Source organism: Zeus faber (assembly GCF_960531495.2).
Source record: "Zeus faber genome assembly, chromosome: 18".
NCBI classification, from domain to species: Eukaryota; Metazoa; Chordata; class Actinopteri; order Zeiformes; family Zeidae; genus Zeus; species Zeus faber.
In genome coordinates, this window is record NC_137210.1 from 29,356,332 (window position 1) to 29,383,167 (window position 26,836).

At 44.9% G+C, this 26,836-nt stretch overlaps 1 protein-coding gene across 1 annotated transcript; it reads right to left on the reverse strand.

The window, feature by feature from the left end:
• Positions 1-1,072: 1,072 nt before the first annotated feature.
• sucla2 (succinate-CoA ligase ADP-forming subunit beta) lies at positions 1,073-26,836 on the reverse strand. Its single transcript, XM_080019236.1, has 11 exons — positions 26,727-26,836; positions 24,165-24,360; positions 19,044-19,143; positions 18,400-18,562; positions 16,667-16,795; positions 14,306-14,444; positions 12,796-12,957; positions 12,023-12,165; positions 7,344-7,464; positions 4,824-4,912; positions 1,073-1,935 (listed from the first exon to the last, which is right to left on the reverse strand). The coding sequence occupies exons 1-11, from the start codon at positions 26,802-26,804 to the stop codon at positions 1,861-1,863; spliced, it is 1,395 nt and encodes a 464-aa protein (XP_079875362.1). The 5' UTR covers positions 26,805-26,836; the 3' UTR covers positions 1,073-1,860.

The following is a 26,836-nucleotide window of genomic DNA, read 5'->3' on the forward strand; positions in this document are numbered from 1 at the left end:
TGTATGTGTGTGTCAGTGTATGTGTGTGTGTCAGTGTGTGTCAGTGTGTGTGTCAGTGTGTGTGTCAGTGTGTGTGTCCGTGTGTGTCAGTGTGTGTGTGTCAGTGTATGTGTGTGTGTCAGTGTGTGTGTCAGTGTGTGTGTCCGTGTGTGTCAGTGTGTGTGTGTGTCAGTGTATGTGTGTGTGTCAGTGTGTGTGTCAGTGTGTGTATGTCAGTGTTTTGTGTGTGTGTCAGTGTGTTTGTGTGTGTGTCAGCGTGTGTGTCAGTGTGTTTGTGTCAGTGTGTGTGTTTGTGTGTGTCAGTGTGTTTGTGTGTCAGTGTGTTTGTGTGTGTCAGTGTGTGTGTCAGTGTTTGTGTGTGTGTCAGTGATTGTGTGTGTCAGTGTATGTGTGTGTGTCAGTGTGTGTGTCAGTGTGTTTGTGTGTGTCAGTGTGTGTGTGTCAGTGTTTGTGTCAGTGTGTGTGTGTGTGTCAGTGTATGTGTGTGTCAGTGTATGTGTGTGTGTCAGTGTGTGTCAGTGTGTGTGTCAGTGTGTGTGTCCGTGTGTGTCAGTGTGTGTGTGTCAGTGTATGTGTGTGTGTCAGTGTATGTGTGTGTGTCCGTGTGTGTCAGTGTGTGTGTGTCAGTGTATGTGTGTGTGTCAGTGTGTGTGTCAGTGTGTGTGTCAGTGATTGTGTGTGTCAGTGTATGTGTGTGTCAGTGTGTGTGTCAGTGTGTGTGTGTCAGTGTATGTGTGTGTGTCAGTGTGTGTCAGTGTGTGTGTCAGTGTGTGTCAGTGTGTGTGTCAGTGTGTGTCAGTGTGTGTGTCAGTGTGTGTGTCAGTGTGTGTCAGTGTGTGTCAGTGTGTGTGTCAGTGTGTGTGTCAGTGTGTGTCAGTGTGTGTGTCAGTGTCAGTGTGTGTGTCAGTGTGTGTGTCAGTGTGTGTCTTTTGACAGATTCATCTCCGTCTCTTTGCGTCGTCCACTCAAACCAATTGTTTCAGGCAGCTCTGATGCAACACACACACAAACACAAACACACACACACACAGACAGACACACACTCTCTCACACTCAGACTCTGAGGCGTGTGTGTGTGTGTTCTGATCTTTTATTTGTTTCTCCTCGTTCTCTTAAATATGGTACAAAGCCAGAACCAGGTTTGAGTTATTTACATAAAGGAAGAAATGAACAAGACACAACAAGACCTTTGTTCTGGGAGAGAGAGACAGCAGCTACAGTGCTTCTTGGAACCCCCCCCCCCCTCCATACAGTAATACTCGCTGTACATACTCGTCACCGTGGTAACCACACTACAGTACTAGGTAGGATTTTGGGAGAAAGTTCTGGAACCCTTCATTGCTTTCTTTTTTTATTGAAAGTGCAATAAAACACATTCAGACTGAAAACAGGAAGTCTGTATCAACCAAAACAGGAAGTAGAATAACAGGAACAGGAAGGGCACGGACACCGTGCTGAACTCCAGTGTTTGAATCCTGCCCTCTCTGTGTCCCCGAGGGGGGAACATGATGCAATGGAGGGAAAGAAAGGGAAAAACGAGAGAGAGGGAGAGAGAGACAGGGAGGGGGTGAGAGAGACAGGGAGTGCAGAAGTGTTGTGCGTTTGTTGTGTTTTCTCACTGAAGAAATAATGTAAAAAGTTTGGAGGGTTGGGAGGGAGGGGCTTCCTCCACGTGCACTCAGAATCACTGCTGTGTGTGTGTGTGTTCACATGGTTGCAACAAGACAAAGCCGCCATGCTGAAAGAGAGAGAGAGAAGGGGGAGTTATCTGGTGTTCTTTGGAGTGGAGGTCCATGGGGGTGGGGGTCCTTGGGGCTCCAGGTGGAGGTCCCTGGGGCTCCAGGTGGGGGTCCTTGGGGCTCAGATGGGAAGCTGGAAGGTGATGTCTACTTGAGCTTCCTTCGCCAGCGACACTATTTCAGAAAGCTTGACGACCTGCAGAGACACAAAAGGAACAACACCATGAGAGGAACAACACCAAGACCAACACCATGAGAGGAACAACACCAAGACCAACACCATGAGAGGAACAACACCATGAGAGGAACAACACCAAGACCAACACCATGAGAGGAACAACACCAAGACCAACACCATGAGAGGAACAACACCAAGACCAACACCATGAGAGGAACAACACCAAGACCAACATCATGAGAGGAACAACACCAAGACCAACACCATGAGAGGAACAACACCAAGACCAACACCAAGACCAACACCATGAGAGGAACAACACCAAGACCGACACCATGAGAGGAACAACACCAAGACCAACACCAAGACCAAGACCAACACCATGAGAGGAACAACACCAAGACCAACACCAAGACCAACACCATGAGAGGAACAACACCAAGACCAACACCAAGACCAACACCATGACCAACACCAAGACCAACACCATGAGAGGAACAACACCATGACCAACACCATGAGAGGAACAACACCATGACCAACACCATGAGAGGAACAACACCATGACCAACAGCATGAGAGGAACAACACCATGACCAACATCCTGAGAGGAACAACACCATGACCAACAGCATGAGAGGAACAACACCATGACCAACATCCTGAGAGGAACAACAAAATGACCAACACCACGGTGTGTATCTATTAATAACAAACTGAAGGTCTAGAACAACATGGTGACCACCATCAAGCCTCTTGGAGGTGACTGGAAAACAGAGCCATCAGGGGAGAAGGTCTTTGGTCCGGTAGGAGACCAACAACCTGATGGTCACTCTGGTGGAGCTCCAGAGTTCCTCTATGGAGATGGGAGAACAAGCTTATCAGGCCTCCATGATGGAGCCAAAAGGATCCTCAATGACCCTCAGACCACAAGAAACAACGGCGGGGACGGTAGCTCAGGAGGTAGAGCTGGTGGTCTGGTGGTCTAAAGGTTGCTGGTTGGATCCCAGGCTCCTCCTGCTAGCATGCTGTAGTGTCCTTGAGCAAGACACTTAACCCCTCATTGCTCCTGATGGCTGCGTCCGTCGCTGTTTGAATAATTGTAAGTGGCTTTGGATAAAAGCGTCTGATCAATGCAATGTAATGTAATGAAACAGGACTCTCTCATCTGACCAAACCCAGATGGCCTCAATGCCAAGCATCATCGCATCAACCTGGAGCCATGGTTCATCTTCCACCAGGACAACGCAGGAGGCTTCAGGACCCGTCTGAAGGTCCTTGAGTGGTTGAACCCCATTGAACATCTCTGGAGCGACCTTAAGAAAGCTCTTCATCCAACCTGACGGAGAAGGAGAAGCTCCCAAACACTGAGTCAAGCTGGCAGCTTCACACCAAGAGTAGCTTCAACAAGGAAGTGAGTGTCGGCTCCGTCTCTGACGTGTTTTCATTCATGTCTATTTTGAATAAATTTACAAAAACCTGTTTTCCCATCATGGTACCGTGCGGCACCACGGAATGGATCCTTGAAGCCGTGCAGAACCTGATCCACCTCCTCAACATTTCACTGTTGTGCTGAATTCAGCTACTGAGTACACCTGGTAAGTACACAGTGTACTACTGAGTACTGATTAGACTGTGTGTACTTACCAGGACAAACTTTTGATGAGAACACTGAATGTTTACAATAACCTGCCATTCATCATTTAATAACTTTCATTCTGCTCGAAGTCTGACACTGGAACATAAACATTTACTGCAACATTTCAGCTCTGCACAGCTCCTGGTGCAGTATCTCACCATGAGACACCTGCAATCCTCTACCGGCTGCTCTACTGGCTGCTGTGCATCTCTAGAGTCTGGTTCTGAAACCAGACTCCTGGTTTCCAAGCAGCCAAAGCCTCTGTTCGTCTCTCCCCACCATCTCCCTGCAGCTGCCTGCAGAGATGGAGCGATGGGGGCGCAGAGCCAGCCCTGTGGAGCTGTTTACATCGGGGGACATTCAAACATTCAGGGCTGAAGCCCCGGACACCACCACTAACGATGCCACTGTCAGCAACATTCTATTACCGTAATACCTGAGCGCGAGGCCACAAAAACAAAAAAAAATCCCGGTGTCCCCCCCGATTCCAGCGCCCCCGTCTGCACCTACACGTTCACACTGCATCACGCATCAGGCCAACGCCTGACCCGCTCGGGGGTCTGAGCAGTGGCTGGTGCTGCCTTCACCCCTGGGACGACTTCTGAAACCAGACTCTTCTCATGTGGAAGGAGCAGCAATTAGAAAGGAATTTTCAACTTTTTATTTTATTTTATTTTTGTACTTTTTCCTAGGACTTATTGTGTGCTATCACCGGGTGCGTTGCATTACATTTCACTGCATATATGTATGGAAGTATGTATATGTATGTGACAAATAAAAATCTTGAATCTTGAATCTTGAATCTTGAATCAGCAGAGCCTCTTCAACCTTCAACAAACACAAACACCTGATCCTGTCTCACCTCGGACCAACTGCTCTGCTTCCTGTTGACGTCGACTATTTCAACTTGTTATATTGACATCACCAACAACACATCAACACTTTATCACAAAAAGCGCCTGATCAATAAATAAATGCAAAATGTAACGTTTCCTCAAAATTTCCCAAAAACACACAACTGGAGATTCAGGTTATGAGCCCGGTGTCAATTTGTCTCCGTCAGACAGGAAGTGATGGAGTGACCCCAAACTCACCTGTTTTCACACTGCGCTGCACACACACCTGACACTTCCACACTAAACACAAACCTGACATTTCTACTCACATCCACACACAGTTACTCAGCCAGTGTTTTGTATTATGTGTGTGCGTGTGTGTGTGTTTGTATTATGTGTGTGTCTGTGTGTGTGTGTGTGTGTGCACGTACCATCTTGGCGGCCTCGTCCAGGTCGTCGCAGGCCAGGATCTTCAGTGGACTGGCAGCGATCAGAGCTTTGGCGTCATCGACTCTGGTCCCTAAACACACACACACACACACACACACACACACACACACACACACACACACACACACACACACACACACACACACACACACACACACACACACACACACACACACACACACACACACACACACACACACACACAAAATACTGATTATGCTGCTGCATGCAGGCGTCACCGTGGCGACGGCGTGTAAATGTCAGGATTAAAAGCTATATAAACACTGGGACGGATGCACAGTTAAGTTTACATTTAAAGAGTTTAAAAAAGAGAAAATTAATATTCTATGTCTCCAGAGATAAGCAAAAAACATTATGATAAAAGTGTTTTACTTTTTGAAAAATGTGAATATTGCTGTGAAATATATTATACGAGTAAAGATAACCCAAAAACAAAAAGACAAATATTAAAATGTAAAATTTGGACAAGGAAATTCAAAAATAAAATAATAAATGTTATTACATTTTTTAAATCAAATTGTAATACATATAAATAAACTGACAATGTGTATATATTGTACTAAAACATTAAAAATTTCAATGGGAAAAGCTGAATTCCCGACATGTGTAGTGAGGTTGTAGTATTTATCTGTGAATAGATTAACTCATGTTTCTGTGTTTCGGGCATTTAAAAGATTTGTGGGTTGTCGTATTCATTCAGTTGCTGACATCTGTATGTTCTATTTATTTGATTGAATACATTTGTGAATTCTGACTCATCAATAATCATTACTTCACATTTAAATGGTTAATTCTGGCATCACATAATGTAATTAAAGGACTTTCCAGTACATTTTAAAGTAATTATTTTCCCTTTTCAAGGACTTTACGCAAAACAAAATAAAATAATTTCTAGCGCTGCCCCAGACTTAAGCTCTTCGTCGTCGACTGTTAGTCATCAGTTCAAGCCATTAGTCGAATAATCTTTGCAGGTTTATTCCATTCATTTAATGATTTAAATATATGTTTTTGGGGCAGGAAATGATTTGAGTTCCTGGGCTGAGAAAGAATGTTAGAAATAACAGTATTACCTCTGTGCTACAAAACCTAAGAAGCAGCCTTTAAAATATACGTTTAATCTACAAGCCCTGCTCTAATGTACACATTTAAAATACACATTGACATCATTTGCACTGAATGTGACGTATGGAAGAGGGTTTTCCCGCCTTATTGGGGAAACTTCCCGGGGCCGCGGACTCGGGTACTCATTGCACCTCCCCTGTATCCAGCCCCCCAGGGCCCGGACGGTTTGGTTATTGTAGAATGTCATTAACCACTTCAAATGTCTCTTATAATATAGAAAATATTTTTGATAACATACACACTTTTTTCTGACTTTTAGACTAGTCTTCATTCAACATTTAGACATCAGTTAGTGTTGAGGAACATCCTATTCTCAAAGTCTCAGAACAAGCAGCAAGGAGACATTTATTCATCAGTAACTTATAAGAAGCCTTTAAAATAAAACATATTTACAACGTGCATGAAGCAGGCTGCCTGTAAATTACCGCAAACCATCAATATCAGACCTGGCAACCCTGGAAAAATACTGTGAGTACCACAACAGTGTAACAGGAAGTCCCTGTGGTGTTGGGAGTTACTGCAACTAAATGACTCCATCAGTTATTCACAGCATAGCCTCATAACCAGAATAATCACATGGTATACAAGCTACTATGTTAGCTATATACAGTATGCACATTCATGTAGTAATACTATATAGAGTATATAAATTCATGTCGTAATACACTATGCAGTATACACATTCATGTAGTAATACTATATACAGTGTACACATTCATGTAGTAATACTATACACAGCATACACATTCATGTAGAAATACTATATACAGTGCGCACATTCATGTAGTAATACTACATACAGTTTACACATTCATGTAGTAATACTATAAACAGTAGATATTCAATTCATTAAGATATACTCCTTGAGATGCATCATCTTGTAAAGTTACTGAATATGTTTATCAGCTAGAGATGCACTGTTTCCAATTCTGGAATCAGTGCATCTCTGCAAGCATTTGGAATCAACCTGGAGATTCTGATTTCTGATCTGCTGTACAACAATAAACATATATCTATATCTATATATCTATATATATATATATATATGCACGTATATATGTATAATCTTGGTTTCATTGTCTCTTATTTATAGGAGTTAATCTATTATATAATGGAAATTATAATCACTTAAGGACTTTTCAAGCACCTCTGCACAAAATGGACTATTCTCACTGTATTCCAGCACGAAATTCAAGCACCCAAAGCACCTCAAGGTGGTACCTGCTGCATTAAAACCTTGTGCATCACCACAAGGCCTTTCTGATTCCACAACGATACCATAATAAACGATAACCCCCAGGAAGCTGTACATTATCTCACCCCAGCTCTGCCAGTGTGTGTGTGCGTGCAGCTCCCACCTTGTAACCGCACCACGATGGGGATCTTCAGGTCCAGGTCGGTAACGGCCATGATGATTCCCTGAGCGATGACATCACACCTCATGATGCCTCCAAAGATGTTGACCAGGATGGCCTGGACCTTCAGGATGAGTGGACAAGGTCAGCGGCCATTTTGTTTGTACATTCATTTGAAATGTTTTACACACTAACAAAAATCAACCCAATTGGCACTCTTTTCTTTTTGTTCATGTCAATCTTCAGGATCTCTGTTAACACCGATCAGAATCTCTGTCGCTGTCTAATAAACAGTAAGGGAGCTAGGCTGAAAAACACCCAGAGGGAACATTTTAAAGAAGAACAACAAAGAAATATACTTTTCTCCAAGCATCGACATGGTCACTCCTGTCATTTTTCATGAGAAAAACAGCGCAGGAACCGGTGGCATCAGCTGAAAAGCCTCCCCTCAAACCATGCTGTTGCGTGTTACCCTGGGGAAACTTCCTTTGTGTTGACTCTACTTCATTTGGTGATTTGAGGAATAATATCCATGATTATGAGCAGTTTGTGATTAATTAGCTCATTCTTCTAAATTCACAGCCCTAATTTTCTTTTAATAAGCAATTTCATGTTTTTTGGCCTCACTCCCAATACATCGTTTCCACAATCACCTCAGTACATTTTTGACAAATAAACTGATTTCAGTTTCAAAACTATGACAGAGTTAGAAAATAAAATGGGAAGCTGGAAACTACGTCATGTTGCGAATAAGGTGGGGTTAAAAACATGACACTCCCATACGATACTATTTTATCGTTTCAATTCCTGAAGCAATTTGAAAATTCTAATATCGCCACTTTATTTGGAAGTCACGCAAACATTTACAATTTTTATGGTCATTAAACAAGAACACGTTTTATCAAAATAAAAAGACAATAAGGCAGCATGACACTGTTCTCATGATAAAACACTCCAAGGCCTCGTCCACACCTATCTGGATTTTTCTGAAAAAACATTCCCCCTTCCCTTTAAAAAAAATCACTGTGGAAAGTAAAAACTATTTAAAACGCTGACATAATCATTCCAGGCCAGCAGGGGGCGACAACATGACAACAACACCACAGAGGAACATGAGGAGCACGCGGCGCGTTGAGCTTCTTCAACATTCAAACACTATACGGACACCGTTCCTGAAGCTGGACGCACTTCTAACCCCCTGGTGGAGGCACGGACAACTACACCACCTCGCTCCTAGCTTCCTGACGCAGGTGGAGGTCCAACATTTTAAAACGTGGGGACAGGGCCTACATTTGCACTTTGTCTCAGGATAAAATATTCAACACATGGAGTCATGTTGGAGGAAGTTCAGTCAGAACCATGAGATTACACCTCTGCTGCGTCCTGTCAAACTGAGAATGTCACAACCTGCAGGGAGCGTGCACCTCAAGCTGCAGGGGGTGTGCACGTCAACCTGCAGGGAGCGTGCACGTCATACTGCAGGGAGCGTGCACGTCAACCTGCAGGGAGCATGCACGTCATACTGCAGGGAGCGTGCACGTCAACCTGCAGGGAGCGTGCACACCAACCTGCAAGGAGCGTGCACGTCATGCTGCAGGGAGTGTGCACGTCATACTGCAGGGAGCGTGCACGTCAAGCTGCAGGGAGCGTGCACGTCAAGCTGCAGGGAGCGTGCACCACAAGCTGCAGGGGGCGTGCACGTAAACCTGCAGGGAGCGTGCACGTCAACCTGCAAGGAGCGTGCACCTCAAGCTGCAGGGAGCGTGCACGTAAACCTGCAGGGAGCGTGCACGTCAACCTACGGGAGCGTGCACGTCAACCTACGGGAGCGTGCACGTCAACCTGCAGGGAGCGTGCACGTCAACCTGCAGGGAGCGTGCACGTCAACCTGCAGGGAGCGTGCACATCAACCTGCAAGGAGCGTGCACGTCAACCTGCAAGGAGCGTGCACCTCAAGCTGCAGGGAGCGTGCACGTAAACCTGCAGGGAGCGTGCACGTCAACCTATGGGAGCGTGCACGTCAACCTGCAGGGAGCGTGCACGTCAACCTGCAGGGAGCGTGCACGTCAACCTGCAGGGAGCGTGCACGTCAACCTGCAGGGAGCGTGCACGTCAACCTGCAGGGAGCGTGCACGTCAACCTGTAGGGAGCGTGCACGTCAACCTGCAGGGAGCGTGCACGTCAACCTGCAGGGAGCGTGCACGTCAACCTGCAGGGAGCGTGCACGTCAACCTGCAGGGAGCTTGCACGTCAACCTGCAGGGAGCTTGCACGTCAACCTGCAGGGAGCGTGCACGTCAACCTGCAGGGAGCGTGCACGTCAACCTGCAGGGAGCGTGCACGTCAACCTGCAGGGAGCGTGCACGTCAACCTCCAGGGAGCGTGCACGTCAACCTGCAGGGACCAAGTGCACGTCAACCTGCAGGGACCAAGTGCACGTCAACCTGCAGGGAGCGTGCACGTCAACCAAAACCAGGTTCTGAACCGGGTCATTCTCTGAACTGGGATTAATTACCAAATTATTCTGCAAATTGGATTGAAGTGTCATAAAAATCGAATGTTTTTCGATTAACCTCATGGATGGTGTTGTGTCTCAGGGCTTGGATCACTGGAATCAACCTCAGACACCTGTGATAATTAGTTTGCCAGGTGAGCCCCATTAAAGGAAAACTACTTAAGAAGGACGTTCCACATTAATAAGCAGCCACAGGTTTCAACAATATGGGGAAGAAAAAGCATCTCTCTGCTGATGAAAAGCCTCAAATAGTGCAATGCCTTGGTCAAGGTATGAAAACATGAGATATTTCAGGAAAACTTGAAGAAGATGGGCTTCCCCCCCAACCTGGTGCAGGAGGCAGCAGAGAACACAGTATCTCTTCACAGTACGTGATCATCGAACTGTGAAGAGATTTGTGGCTGAATGAGGAAGGTTTCTGCCACAAATTCACGGGATGAAGAGAGCAGCTGCTAAAATGCCGTTACAAAGCAGCAAACAGGTATTTGAATCTGCTGGTGCCTCTGGAGTCCAGCCAACCTCAAGGTGTAGGATCCTCCAGAGGCTTGCAGTTGTGCAGAAAGCTACTACTACACTGCTACAGTGGAACCTCGACTTATGACTGCATCTACTTACGACTAATCAAAGATACCAGTAGCGATAGTTGCGAAAATTTGTATCGACTTGCGACCGACTGCTCCAAGATATGAGCGTGGAAATTTGCAGTTGGCGCGTCGGCGGCCAGTCAGCAGTAGGTCAGTCAGCAGCCAGTCAGCAGTCAGTCAGCAGCCAGTCAGCAGGCGACCTACATGGTGTGTGCACGTAGTTCGTGGCTTATTGATATTTTTTTCATATTTACTGTGTTTGTGCTGTGTATTTTGTTTATTTTCACCCTTCATGATTTCCTAATTCATATGGGAAAAATTGCTTCGAGATACGACTGTTTTAACATACGACCGTTCTTATAGAACGAATTACAGTCGTAAGCTGAGGTACCACTGTATTGGGCCCCCCCTAACCAATGCTCACAAGCAGAAAGAGTTGCAGGGGGCCCAGAAATACATGAAGACTCATTTTCAAACAGTCGTTTTTACTGATGAGTGTCGTGCAACCCTGGGTGGTGCAGATGGATGGAGTAGTGGATGGTGAGTGGATGGCCACCATGTCCCAACAAGGCTGCCACGTCAGCAAGGACGTGGCGGAGTCATGTTTTGGGCCGGAATCACGGGGAGAGAGCTGGTGAGAAAATGACCCCGGCAAAGTATATCGAGTTTGTGACTGAGCACTTTCTTCCACGGTACAAAAAGAAGAACCGGGCCTTGCATAGCAAAACCATCTTCCTGCCTGACAACGCACCATCTCATGCTACAAAGAATACTCTGTCATTGGCTGCTATGGGCATAAAAGGAGAGAAATTCATGGTGTGGCCCCCATCCTCCCCTGACCTCCACCCTATTGAGAACCTTTGGAGCATCCTCAAGCAAAAGATCTATGAGGGTGGAGGCAGTTGGCATCCAAACAGCAGCTCTGGGAGGCTGTTCTGACATCCTGCAAAGAAATTCAAGCAGAAACTCTCCAAAAAGGCTCCTATGTTCACATGTAACTTGGCCTGTTAAGATGTTTTTGATTGAAATAGCTTTTGATTTCAGTAAATATGACTCCTAATGCTGCACATTCAACAAATTACCATTTTCAGTTCTTTACAACCTATAAGATGTTTTGAAACTCTGTTGTGCATAATCATTTGGAACAGCGCATTTTGAGTTTGTTTGTTTTTTTGAAAAAAATACTGTTATTCACCTACACCTACTAATACTGTTACTGTCATTGGGAGGTTTGTCCAATAACATTCAAATTAAACCCTTACAGTTGATGACGTGGAAATTATACTGTCAAATTTAGGAAAATCAGAGAAAAATATCATTGCATAATAATTTGGAACGCGGTATAGAATAGTTTCCTTCAGGGAAGAACAGTACTTTATTTTCATTCATAACTTCAAAAGTAAAACCTTTTAATGACTTTCAAGCCTAATATTTGTAAAAATGTAAGACTTTTTAAAGACCTGACCAGTACAGACAAATAATAAATAATACGTTTAGTCCCATTCCCACTTCGATGGCTTTGACCTGGTTTTGCTACCCCCCTCCTGCTGGTGCATTGTGGGATGGCGCGGGCGGTGTCCTCACCTTCCTGTCCGATGTGATGAGCTTGAAGGCCTCCGTCACCTGCTGTGCCGTGGCTCCGCCCCCCACATCCAGGAAGTTGGCGGGCGTCCCACCGTGCAGCTTGATGATGTCCATGGTGGCCATGGCCAGACCAGCGCCATTCACTGGAGGTCACACACCGAATCAGTACGAGGTTTATTTACAGGACTTTGATTGACTCCTACGGCAAATGACTGACTTTTAGGAATGATTGTATTTACTGTGATGAACTCAATGTTTATTTTATATAATTATTACTGGAATTGACTTTGTTCACACAAAAAAAATAAAACACTCTTTTCCCTTCGACTTGGAATTTTTTGCAAATTCCCCAATTTTACTGCAAAGAAAAAAACCACATAGAAGTAAACTGTATCACAAGTTTTGAGAAAAGCCCCAATCGCATCAATGACAGAAAAAAAAGACAAAATCCTGGATAAACTGATTAACTGCACTCTATGAAATAATTTACTACATTCAGTTCAACTTAATTTAATTTAATAATGATTTAATTTAATAAAATTCAATTAAATATCACTTACCTGGTATAATAATGTCATATTTAATAATAAAGTAATTTAATATTTAATATGTCATATTTAATAATAATGTCATTTAATTATGATTTAATTTAATAATCTAAATTTAATTATGGAATAATAATTTAATTATGTGTCATCATCCCCATTACAACCAGAACCACTCCCTCCTTTCTTTCTTTCCCTTTCTCGCCCTGCGCTGGTTGTGGTACCGACCCAGGCAGCCGATAGTCCCATCCAGCCCGATGTAGTTGAGGTCGGCCTTGGCAGCCTGCCGGTCCCGGGGGTCCTCCTGGGTCCAGTCCTGCAGCTCAAACACCTTCTGCTGGCGGTACGCAGCATTGGAGTCAAAGTTGATCTTGGCGTCCATGCACATCACTGGGAAAGAGAGAGAAGGAGGGGAGGAGGGAGGAGGGTCAGAGAAGGAGGGGGGGAGGAGGGGAGGAGGGAGGAGAAGGAGGCAGGGAGGAGAAGGAGGCAGGGAGGGAGAGAATTAACACAATCCCTCTTTTGAGTCGTCAATTATATAGATTTTACTGCATGGGAGAAGAGAACTATGTAGATTTTACTATATATTCCCTTACATAGATTTTGCTATGGAGATTTTCCTATACATAGATTTTACGATATAGATTTTACTATGTATATTTTACATGCATATTTTACTATATAGACTTTACTATGTGGATTTAACACTACAGATTATACTCCGTAGATTTTATTATATAGATTTCACTATACTGACTTTACTAAAGTAGTATTTTAGACTTTGCTGTGTTACTATGCAGTGCGTAGGGGGAACTAGTGAATGGATTATTATAACAGAGATCTATGGGTCATGATGAGCTGGAAACAGTGAATGTGTTCAAGCTGCAGTGACTCACACAGTGTCTGACCAGTAGAACATACAGTAGCTCTATAAATAGGCGATATAAATCACACACACACACACACACACACACACACACACACACACACACACACACACACACACACACACACACACACACACACACACACACACACACACACACACACACAGGCACGCGCGCACACACACGCACACATTGTATTGATTTTTATCTTTTTGGAAATTAGTTCTCTGCATTTCACCCATCCTAGTATCGTATCTGGTGTATCCATGAGGTGCAGGCTGCCAGGTAGTGGTGCCTGGGAAGCAGTTCAGTTCAGAGTCTTGCTCATGGACACTTCAGCAGGCTTCCAGGAGGCAAAAGGAGGACATCCCCAAATGTTATCATAGATCTATTATCTTAGAGCAGTGATTCTCAGCCTGTTTCCACACCCAGGAGCCTCAGTTTGATCCATTTGATCAGATTTATTCTCTGAAATCCAATCTGATGATTCGCTCTCTACGTTAGTTAGGGAGAGAACAGTGAAACTAGGATCCAAACAGTCATTACTGAATGTTCTCTAATTTAAATACAATAACCGTGAAGTTCAACTATTACATAATTTAGCTGGGGACCCCCTGGAAGGACGCCAGGGGGAACCCCAGACCCCAAGTTCAGAAACACTATTATTCAATGTATTCATTTTGTCTGTTTTATTGTTATTGCTATCTACATTGATTATTATCGATGGGTAGACAGACAGACAGACACACAGACAGACAGACAGACAGACAGAGAGACAGACAGACAGACAGACAGACAGAGAGACAGAAGGACAGACAGACAGACGGACGGACGGACGGACGGACAGGTACCTATGCCAGAGGAGTCCTCCACCATGGGGTTGATCTCCAGCATGGAGGCATCGTACTCGATGAACACGTTGTACAGTTTGATCATGTTCTCTGCTGCCTCCTGCACCAGGGCGGGGGGGAAGCCCATCTTCTCTGCCACCTGGAGGACACATCGGGGTTACACCGGGTCCAGACTTCAAGGTTTACACCAGCCCCAGATATCCATCCCTGAATTTCCCCAACGGGATGAATTAAGTATGTATCTATTGATCCAGGTGAACACCAGGTCCACACAAGGAGAACACCAGGTAAACACCAGGAGAACAGCAGGTAAACACCAGGTCCACACCAGGTCTACACCAGGTGAACATCAGGTCCACACCAGGAAAACACCAGGTCCACACCAGGAGAACACCAGGTCCACACCAGGAAAACACCAGGTCCACACCAGGAAAACACCAGGTCCACACCAAGAGAACACCGGGTGAACACCAGGTCCACACCAGGAGAACACCAGGTGAACACCAGGTCCACACCAGGAGAACACCAGGAGAACACCAGGAGAACAGCAGGTAAACACCAGGTCCACACCAGGTCTACACCAGGAGAACACCAGGTCCACACCAGAAGAACACCAGGTGAACACCTGGTCCACACCAGGAGAACACCAGGTCCACACCAGGAGAACACCAGGTCCACACTAGGAGAACACCAGGTCCACACCAGGAGAACACCAGGTCCACACCCGGTCCACACCAGGGGAAAACCAGGAGAACACCAGGTCCACACTAGGAGAACACCAGCTCCACACCAGGAGAACACCAGGTCCACACCCGGTCCACACCAGGGGAAAACCAGGAGAACACCAGGTCCACACTAGGAGAACACCAGGTCCACATCAGTTGAACACCAGGTGAACAAAAAAAAAAAAAACAACATTCCATTTTCAGACTTTCAGAGAAAGGACACTAGTTCCAGACTACCTCCTGGTTTAGACCGGGTGTACACCGCCAGCTGACACTAGGTCTACACCACCAGGTTTACACCACCAGGTCTACACCACCAGGCTCTCACAGAGCCTGTCTTTGCACGGGGCTCACACCTATTATCTTATTGATTCTACCATCTTATCTAAAATATATCCTTCGGTGAGGTAAATAAAAATATAATGTCTACCAAAATGTTTTTTAATTTTAGATTTGCAATTAATGACTCTTCTTCATAAAACAGATTATTATTACATAATTACAGGCTCATACTATGATATTGGCCTAAAATCAATCATTGAAAGACAAGTAAATCATTGCTCACACCTATTTGTATGACAGGGAGTTGCTCACTAAAATGATTTGATGGAGACAGCACTAACTCCAGACCTGACTGAGTCTTGGGGGGTGAGATGTGATGTGCGTAGGGCTGTGTAGAGCAGATAAATCCAGGAGTGAACTCAGGACAGGCTGCTCCACCTCTCAGCCTCCACGTGTTCCCCCTGAACACTCACTACAAATGACACTTCTGCCGTTTTCAGCAAAAATGCAGTTTCTCTTCTTTTTCCCTCTCGTCTCTGTTTGGCTTGAGCTGAAATATTTAACAACAATATTTTGGAACATTTTTCCGATTCAAACGCCAGCGGACATGATTTCTGCTCCTCCGTTCACGCTCGGATCAAAGATTCCTTCCGACACGCGACTCAATTTGTGGAGCGGACGTCGCACCCAAGGCCTCGCAAACACGCCTCCTGAAATACCTTCTGCACTGAAGGATCATGGGAGTTTTCTCCTGCCGCCCACACCATGGCATGGCCTCCTTCCAAAGAAACAACTCATCACAGCGAGTGTGGAAGGATTTCCACTACAAAGAGACGTTCTGGAAGGAGTTCTGAGGAGTCATGAGCGGAGAATAAACAAACTTGAAATAAATAGATACACGCTCCAGTGCCTGCGGTGGTGAAAAGTACTTCTTATTTTTAAAGTATCTGTACTCACTTGAGTATACATTATTCAGTTTGTGGTTTTGACTTCCACTCCTCCTCTACATTTCAAAGCACATATCTATACTTTTTACTTACTATGTGAACATACTAACACAGTCGTGTTTAGAAAAATGATCCATATTATATACATGTAGATCTTTTACTGTGGAAAAAAATCAGAGTACTTCTTCCATCACAGCCGTGTGCAAGAAGCCACGCCCACAGCTCTGAGCTGGTAGCCACAAGCGCACCGTCCTGAACAGGTAGCCACGCCCACCGCATAATAGCCACACCCACCACTCTGAGATGGTAGCCACGCCCACCGCACATAGCCATGCCCCTAGCTCTGAGCTGATAGCCACACCTAGATTACATGACGTCATTAACACTTTTGTCCAAAGTGACCCTACCTTGACAGCCTGCTCCATCTTGATCCCGTCCACAATGTCGATCGGCTCCTTGACGATGGCGTCTGGATTCTCTGCCGCCACATCCTCGATGTTCACGCCCCCCTGGGAGCTGCCAATCAGCACTGGGCCCTGGGGTGGAGGTGAGGGGAGGGCAAACGGTGAAACCACAGGCCAAACACCACAAGTAAACAAAATGTCTGGTATTTTTTAAGAAGACCCTGTAACATTTATGGATTGCAGTGTATTTTGAAAAGGGTTTTGGAGGTTTGCATGTCCTGCTCAGAAGCCAGGCAAGAGCCTCTGGACAAAGTGCATGACCAAGGATTTAGAGCAGGGTCTGTGCGTGCGAACCTGAGGGAGCTGAAGTACTGAAGCTGTTCACACTTCAAGAAATAAGTCAAAGACGAAAATGCAGCCAAGTGGTCAGCACTCGGTTTAGTGAGATGTCTGAGCGACCACACACTGCTTAACAGGAAGTAAGCTTCTAGTTCCACTGTTTAACTCTCGTTATGAAGCGCCCTAAGACCGACAACACGGCGTCTGCATCGTTCCATAAAACTCTGACCCGTCGTGGTGCACGTGGTGCTCGGGGGCTTATCGCTGCTGCAACATTTCTCTGGACGGACTGAGAAACGGCCTCAAATGTGATTTCAGTCACAGGCGAGTCGGCAGCAGATTTGGAATTTTCCAGTTCTTATCTGTAGTTCACACAAATGTTGAGAGTGAAAACCAGCATGTGAGCGCACCCACTCCGTGCGCTGTTTGGTCCCAATCCCTAAAAGCAACAGAGTCGTCAGACATTTCCAGCGTTTGAAGCCTGGAAGCCATCTTTCCCTCTATCAACACGCCATCTCAAAGCAGCACCACACCAGAGGGATTTGATTTCATGTTTTTGCTCCGGCCGGGCTCTGATCCAGCTGCTTCCTCTCTCAGTGCCATCGGTGCGCTGGTTTTTTGAACCCAGCTTTTAGCCTTTTAACCCTGCTTTGGGAGCCAACTGAACCTTTGAAAAACGATGGCCAGTCTTGCCTCCGTTACCTCCTGTAGATTTCTACCAAGTAGTGTCCAGCCTTCCAGACGACAGCGTGTTGGTCCCCCAGCGACACCTTAAAAAAACTATTCTCCTGGTACCGTGAGTCATCAAACTGTTCTTTTCCACTCTGCACAGCAGGTTTGCTGTGCGCTGATGTGTGAGTCACTCTTTCACAAACGGTGAATTTATACCAATCAGTCCTACCTCCATGATTTATTTTCAAATTTATATTTTTATGATTCATTGGGCGATTGTCTTTTAATTTAATTATTATTTTGTGTCATTATTTCAGTTTCTTCTAGCTTTGTATGCTTTGAGCTATCTTGTCTTTTTTATTGCGTGTTAGAATAACTAAATAATATGCAAATCAAGTGCGACTCAATTACTTTTACATTTTTTTTAAATAAGTACAAGCCTAAACTAAAATAATAAAAAATTGCAACGAAGTAGGAAAGCAGTAATTATGGCCTGTACAGCAGCGCCACCCAGTGTCTTGAAGCACAAATACAAGTTTGTATTGCGCCTCGGCTTCTGTAAACCTGTGGTTGTCAACGTAAGGGTCTGGTCTTACACGTTAAACTTCACAATTATTTAATTTAAATGAGAGAATGTCCAATAATGTCTGGTTGGATGCTTGTTCCACTGTTATCTTCCTAACTACAGTAGAGAGGCTAGGCGTGTGTGGATGTGTGTCCTCTACCTGGAAGGACCTCTCCATGGTGATGGCGAAGTAGTATTCCCTGCGTGGGTACCTGCGCTCACAGATGAACACCTGGTTGCAGATGCGACCAGCCTCTCCAGTCTGTTTGGTGTAGAGCTTCCTGCCGATCATCTGGGACGAGATGTCCCGAGCCTCCTCTGGACTGAGGGGGTCAGTGCCCAGTCAATATATGTATATTCTATTCAAGATTTAACCAATTTCACCACTTATTTCTAATATGCCAACTACATTTTACATTTTAGTAACTATGGTGCATAAGGTGCGTTGCAAAGATATTTCACTGCATGCGTCGATGAAAGTATGTATATGTATGAAAGTATGCATATGTATGAAAGTATGTATATGTATGAAAGTATGCATATGTATGAAAGTATGTATATGTATGAAAGTATGTACTGTATATGTATGTGACAAATAAACCTATTGATCTCGAAACATTTATTCAAAGTTTAGTTACATCATTTTACTTGGACTGACATCTGGGACGCACTTCTACATTTGATCTGAGAGTAAGATTTCATTCAAGTAGGAACAACAATGGATCCAGAATTGTGTTTGCCCTCAGAACCCTCATGAACACCATTCAAACACAAATTTGTGCGGCACACTGTTGGTGAACTTACGAGTAAACGATCTTCACTCCTCCTTTCAGACCTCCTTCAAACGTCCCCTTCCCCCTGCCACCGGCCAGAACCTGAGCTTTCACCACCAGGTCCTTGGAGCCTACAGACAGACACACACACACACACACACACACACACACACACACACACACACACACACACACACACACACACACACACACACACACACACACACACACACACACACACACACAGACACACTTGTATGGAAAATTCTTCCTGCAGATAACTACAATATCCATATCTAGATGACTAGAGGTTTTGTTAAATTCTCATCTCTTCTCAGTCACGTTCACATGTTTCCTGTATGCTTCCTGTATGCAGTGTGTGTGTGTGTTTATCAGCTCGGCTGCAATAAGGACGTTACAGGAGCTCATTCCTGCACCGCAGTAGCACCTATAATGACACCCTGTGCCAGGAGAGGAAACTCCTCCGCATTTTTACTTTACATTTAACTTACACTTTTAAACTTTACTTAAATTATATTTTATTCTATTTATTTTTGTATGGTACAGTAGTTCTTCTATAAGTATATATACATATGCATATATGTGTATCTACAAATATGCATATATATGTGTGTGTGTGTGTGTGTGTGTGTGTGTGTGTGTGTGTGTGTGTGTGTGTGTATATATATATATAATTCAAAAACAAGGTGTTTTTGCACATGATGTTTTTTCATGTATATCATTGCTTAACCTTTGTGGATTAATGAAGTATCTTTATCTTATGTTCCTTCCCTTTATACATATGACACATACTGATCTACAGGTACAGACACGGGCACAGAGAGATAACATGTTTTATAAAAAAGTAAAAAAGGCCTTTAATCACATTTAAATGGACACTGATGCAACTTTACTGCAGATACTACAATAAAGTACTGCTGGATGTAGTTTATATGAGGTGACATCACTGCACATGACAGCATGCTTCATAGCTCCCTTCGACCATCATAACACATTCCTTCACGTTTAGAACCACGTGTGTCCGTCCGTGACTTGTTTATGACACGCTGACATTCAGAGTTGTGTCCGGACCTGCAGGACTCCTCTGAACCCCTGGAAGCCTCAGAGCTTCATTACAATTGAATTAGAATCATATCAGAGCTGAACGGAGTGTTGAGAGGTTCTATTAGCGGGACCTGACACCACGTGTAATAGAAGAGCGATCCATCCCACCAAGCAGCTGCTTTGTTTCCAGAGCAGCTGCTTCAGATCTCTGTCCAAATCCTCCTTTAGTGGTTTGACACAGTCCAACTGATGATGAAGGGCTTTGGTTTCCTCTGTAATTTAACCTGCTGTGTGTCCAGTACCAGGTACCGTTTAGAATGTTTCGTGGAGCGAATAATGGCTTTGTGTTTCTGTTCTCCCAACACCAAACCAAATTGTTGGAACATGGCCTGAAACCTGCATCAACGCAGGTGTCCCAGTGCAGGAAACAGGTCAACTATAACATTCGACCATTTAAAAGATCTTAAGGCCTTGAGGATTAACAAGTAGAGAGCGGAGGCTTGGGAGCTGACTGAGGCTCTTGCACAGCCAGAGCAGCCGGAGCAGCCGGAGCAGCCGGAGCAGCCAGAAGGCCTCATGAGGTTTATGGTCATGGTTAAAGATGCAGCACTTCAGCCACGTTGTTTGGAGGAGATCACACCAACTCCTTCAATCAGTTCCTCAAAGAAGTTGTGATTTTGTAATTGAATTTTGCAAAAGTGCTGCAACTTTTCCTCATTCAACGCCCAAATCAAAGTGATAAAAGTTGTCCTCCTGAGAAGACCGGGCCAATGACATTATTTATTATTCTTCATACTGTCGTTTCATACATTCTACTGTGTTGAACGGAAAGTTTGTTTTATAGATTTATAACTGGAAAAGGACAAAGCAACTACCTACTTTTTTATTTGGGAACTTTGACTCCATGCTTCATATATATATATATTTCTTGTTGTTTCTGATTATCCATAAGGCAAATTATCACAGTTTCTTCCCTGGTAAAATAATTCCCATGCCTGTACTGCAAACAACCATAAAACTCTATGTACACCTTGCATAGCAGGTTTTATGAAAATCTGCGGCCTTTTTTTTGCAACACTCACAAGAAAAACTCCTGGAGGGACTGTTCCATACGTGTGGACATGAAGCTGAACAGAATAACAAAGAGCGGAACCTTGAATCCCCAGATTCAATGTTGACAAATGAAGACAGTGTCTAGCTGCTGCTTGGTGCATGGACGCCCGCTGCAGCACGACAGCAGTGACATATCTGCTGAGATGTTGCTGCAGGTTCTTCCAAGTCGGCGTGTAAAGGCCAGCGACAGCCGACACCACCGAGCTGCAGAGCTAAGTTTAGCCTGCAGCACCGTCCTGCACGTAACAGCCTTGGCGGCCACTATTACTAAAATCCACACAGCAGGGTCAAGCCCACAGGAGGTGCAGCTCCAAATAGACGGCAAGTCCTCAACACCTCAAGAACGCTACGCTAGATGTCAAAGACAGTGGAATAATAGGTTTGAGCTGAGGTAAGCATGAAGGAGCCCAGAGAGCAGAAGAATACGGCTGATTCTTAACTTTTTCACATCAAACCCAAGTGAAAAGGTCTGTTCTGTCCTTGAAAGCAACTTGAAATGAAGGGCACAAAAGAAAAGAGAAAAGCAGGGATTGAAATGCGTAAGACTTGAAAGAAATGTGTCTGCTCACAGCCACTGAGCTGGGCTGAGACAAAGTTCCAGGCTCAAGGCTTCAAAGACCATGAGCCCAGTTCAGGGTGGGAATGGTCCAGGTTCAGGGGACAGTTTGACCCGGTTCAGTTCCACCCCAAACCCCCACACTGAACACCCAGAGGGGTCAGAGCGGAACCTTGAGAAGGTCCATGATGGACAGATCCAGAAGGAGAGCGACAGGTGGAGATGAACAGTGACAGGAACGACTGTTTACCAAGCAGTAACAGAAAACTCTCTTCAAAGACCTTTTTCATGACCCACACATGTATTCATATTAAAGCATCATGTCCACTCGCATTTTTTTACTTATTTTTGCAAATTTGTGTGTAAATAGTAAATATTAATTCTAAAATTAAGTATTTTGTGACACGTCATTTTTGTTTTGCAGGACATTTTGGAAGATTTTGTCTTTTTGCATGACAATTCCATGCAATGGAAAACTGCCATTGACAAAACTTCACGTTTTCCAGGACGCCAACTAGGGCTGTCACAACTCTCCAAATCCACGATTCGATTTGACTTTAAATTTCAAAGTCACAATTCCATTTGTTTTTCAATTTAACCATATCTATGTTTTTCAGCACTGACAGCTTGGGGTGCGACGGATCAAAACAAAACCCACGGTTGGGATCGTATCGCGCTTTGAGTCACGGATAGGATCATTTTTCGGATCGGCAAAAAAAAAAAACAAATATAACTTTGCTTTCCATTTCCAACATTCAAGATGTCCAATGGCGAAATCAAACCCTGAAACATTGAATATTGAATGATTTGCGTCCAGCAGCAGCAGCAGAGCGTCTTGAATGTAGAGACAGGATCAGATGCGTCTTGAATGTAGAGACAGGATCAGATGCGTCTTGAATGTAGAGACAGGATCAGATGCGTCTTGAATGTAGAGACAGGATCAGATGCGTCTTGAATGTAGAGACAGGATCAGATGCGTCTTGAATGTAGAGACAGGATCAGATGTGTCTTGAATGTAGAGACAGGATCAGATGCGTCTTGAATGTAGAGACACGATCAGATGCGTCTTGAATGTAGAGACACGATCAGATGCGTCTTGAATGTAGAGACAGGATCAGATGCGTCTTGAATGTAGAGACAGGATCAGATGCGTCCCCAGTCACTGAGTTGAGTTCCCGCTTCATGTTCAACTTGTCACGTTCATAACATAACTGCATCTCTCACCAAACGAGCTGTTTGTTGAGCGGCGGATGTCCAGCGTTCCAACATGGCCGACCTGCGGACGCAGAGCGCCGACATCGGCGGCTCGTTCGCCACCTGCGGTCAAGTAGCGGCGACGCGGCGTCGACCAATCACTGAGCTTCAGAGTCAAACACACAACACATCTGTCTTCATCTTCATTTCACTGTCTCTGCTTCCACATTGAAGGAATTATCACTTGAGGAACTAACAGCCACAGTGAAACTCTGCTTCACTATGATGTCACATTTTTCAATTGATCCGCGATTCACATGCAGAACCGTACGGATCAACCACGTTCCATGACACCATCACTGACAGCTTTACCATTGTTCGACTATCAAGACTCAATTTGTAAAGAAAAACACTTGTTTCTCAATAAGTAACTTCGTTCGAATATGAGGTGGAGGGTGGAGGGTGCGTTGAGGGATGCGGCGACTCCAAGTCGGTTCGGAGCCGGGAGCCGCAGTCAACTCCGTGGAGGGCCCCTCACCACCAAGCGCACAGTGCATGTGTTCCGGTGGAACTTGACCGCCCCAAGATGGCGACCATGTTGGATAACATAAGCCACAGAAATACGGGGACAATCGCGAACCTGATTGTGATTTTTATGTTTGAAATCGAAAGCTCATTTGGATTGATTTTCAATTTTGAATGGGAGTCATGCCACCCCCAATGGGAACACAGTAACAGTGTAAGATAAAGATGAACATCACATATTGACACCTAAACGTCAAAAAGATCAATACAATTTTATATTGCATTTCGTGTTCACATCGATGAATTAAACAATCGAATCCGACCGTATATTTTCATCAGGACAGAGTTAATGTTCGTCTGTGGAACCATTGATTTCCTCATCAAGGCCCTTGGTAATCACCATATATTAACATACTTTTTTTTTGTAATTTGTGAATGTGTGTATGTTTACATGTGTTTTCCCAAAGGAAACCTCAAGGCAAAACGTTGGCATAAAAAGTGGAATATTTTGTAAATGGTTGGACAAATCATTCCACGAAGTGACAGCAGCTTGACTGCAAAGCCGGTCGTTTTGATACATTTTGTGGCTGTAAAACTGTGGGAGGAGTAGCGCAGAGAACCTTCGCACCATTTTGTTGCATTGTGACTCCGTCCTCATGCACTGCGCTTCCACGGCGACGCCCGCCACCCCCGTCTTACCGATCTGCTTGGCGATGGAGTAGGCCTCATCGGAGGAGCCGGCCACCATGCCAGCGGGCACCGAGATGCCGGCCTCCTTCAGCAGACCGATGCTCATGTACTCGTGCAGCGAGAGGCTGCGCTGCTGCTGCTGCACGTGGGGGGGGTGTGGCTGGTTGCCATGGCTACCAAACAAACTCGGGGAGGCACCCAGGACCTGAGGGTGGGTGGGGGGCAGGAGGAAAAACTTTATTTACAAAAACAAGAGATTTATGACTAATCTCCTGAAAGAGATAAGATTACAAATCAAATTTGAATAGAACATATTCATCTATATTATCTATCATCCATATTATATCTATACACACACAGTTATAACCACTGTTTCAGGTTTAAGTGTGTGTGTGTGTGTGTGTATATATAAAATAGTATACACACACACACACACACACACACACAATTGCAGAATTTATTTTGGTCAGAATGTGAATTAATGATACTGATGTTTTTGCCATTTATTCCTAAGTGTATTACTTTTCATCTTATTTCCTATTTTTTGTGTGCTGCTGTAAAACCCCAATTTCCCACGAGGAACAAGTACAGTATCTAGCTGACGGACTAATCAAGAAATAAAATGACTCTTGATCCTGATATATACACTCAGTGTGCACTTTATTAGGTACAGCTGTACAATCCAATGTAATCCAATACACCAGCTCTGCCATGAATTCTACTTTTATTACGTTTATGATGTTCAGTTTTTGTTGATATGGAGTCGAAAATGTGTAAATTCTATGACATGTTGATGACAGAGGTCATAGTGAAATGTGGTGTTGTACTCAACTACACTTTATTGAGAGGTGCTTCCCATTTTGTGTCCTCCCTCTTTACATACATGAGGGGGACAGAATATTAGAAACACGTCTGAATACAACACAGCTCAGTACAACACCAGCACCAACTATGACCTTGTTGCTGAAAAACACCTCTTTTATGACAGCGTACAAAACCCTCAACATTATATGCAACATAAAGCAAAGTAATGGAGGACATTGGATTGTGCAGGTGTACTTAATAAAGTGCACACTGAGTGTATATCTGTGTATATCCCTCTTTCATACAACTTACTTTTAGCACTTTTACTCAAACACTGAATCTAACAACGATTCTATTTGTACTTTTACTGCACTACACCGATCTGTGAAACCTGTGACTCCTGTTTGTTTTTAGTGAAGTGGTTCAAAAAAAGGTTTCAACGGGAACAGGAAAAAAAAATGGGGGCATTAACACATGTATCTAAACCGACAGAGATTAAAGTATTATGGGATGTGACGAGTCTTCACATTTCCGGATGAAGCGACACCACAGTGTGTTCGGAGAGAGAGCAGCGTTTTGCTGAGCCGGCGTTCTGTTGGACCAGTAACAGGGAGGGGTTGTGGGCGGACATTTTGGTGGAACGCCACACCAGACGCACGGCAACAACATGGAAAGGGGCGACAGAACAGACACTGATGAAGAGGCGTATTTAACGCCAATACCAGGTTGAGTACTGGAAGCATCAAGTGGCTTCAACCCCACAAGCAGGAAGTAACGTTTGGATTTGAGGATGCAAAACTGAGGTTGAGCAATCACCGTCACAATGTTATGAACGAGAATTTGATGATATTTTCAGGACGACCCTCGGTGCTTTAATAACATATTTACGCTGTAGAAATATCTGATCTCTAGGCTAAGTGCGCACACAGGTTGCACTGGTCCCACTAGAGCTGGACCGCTGGGGTCAGGGTGCGGGACCTTCCGAGCCACTTGATACAAATGATTTGGCAGCGTCTCGTGTTTTCCAAGCTTCAAGTGAAACGGCTCCAAGACGTCACTTTCTGCCTCTGACCCACTGATTTGTTAGGATGTATTTTGTTCTTTTTTTTGTGAATGTTCTCATTCGCTAACTCACCGCGACTGCCTTTCACTTAATGCGTGTGTGGCGGACCCCGCCACCAACAATGTAAACAGAGGAACACATGCATAGCACAAATACAGTGAAATGAATGGACGACTCCTTTATTATAAAGTGCTGGATAAACTACCTAACAAGTACAATTGTGGGGGTTTTTCTTCACAAAAGAATCTGACGGATTTGCACTTTAATTGTGACTCAAGATTCAAGAGGTTTATTTGTCACATACATAACCCTCTTGAAGCTTGAATCACAATGCTTTGTAGTACTGCTGTATATCATTGTTTACAACTGTTCAGCCCATCCCAGCTGTGGTGTACTGCCAGTAGAGTGTCCTCTGTCTCCCACCATGGGGAGCCTCCTGCCGGGTTCCACCTGACAGCTCCGCCGGGGAGCAGCTGGCTGTTAGCATTAGCTTAGCATGCTCCGTTGACTCTCTTGGGGAAGGAGCTGCGCTGTTAGCATTAGCTTAGCATGCTCCACGGAGCTCTATGGGAACAGGGCTGGTGTCAGGGTTGACCCCTGCGGGCTTCAACGGGCTGCTGTGCCCGCTGGACGCCCCGCAGCCACATGACGGCTCCGTCCGGCCGCAGCCGGTGACCCCGCTTCCCTTTCCCCGCCCGCCTCACCTGGGATGCGGAGCGCACCGTCGCCCTGGCCCCCGGGCTCCTCAGGCTGGCCGTCAAACAGAGCAGGGACGCCGCCATGTTTCCTGTCGCAGCGAAGGAGTGAGGCGCAT

Excerpts from the sequence above, each read along its gene's own strand:
- sucla2 (XM_080019236.1), bottom strand. The coding sequence starts at position 26,804 with ATGGCGGCGTCCCTGCTCTGTTTGACGGCCAGCCTGAGGAGCCCGGGG. Across the intron at positions 14,445-16,666 it reads AGATGGAGCAGGCTGTCAAG|GTGGCAGAGAAGATGGGCTT; the intron begins GTAGGGTCACTT and ends TGTGTCCTCCAG. Across the intron at positions 7,465-12,022 it reads TCATCACATCGGACAGGAAG|GTCCAGGCCATCCTGGTCAA; the intron begins GTGAGGACACCG and ends CTCATCCTGAAG.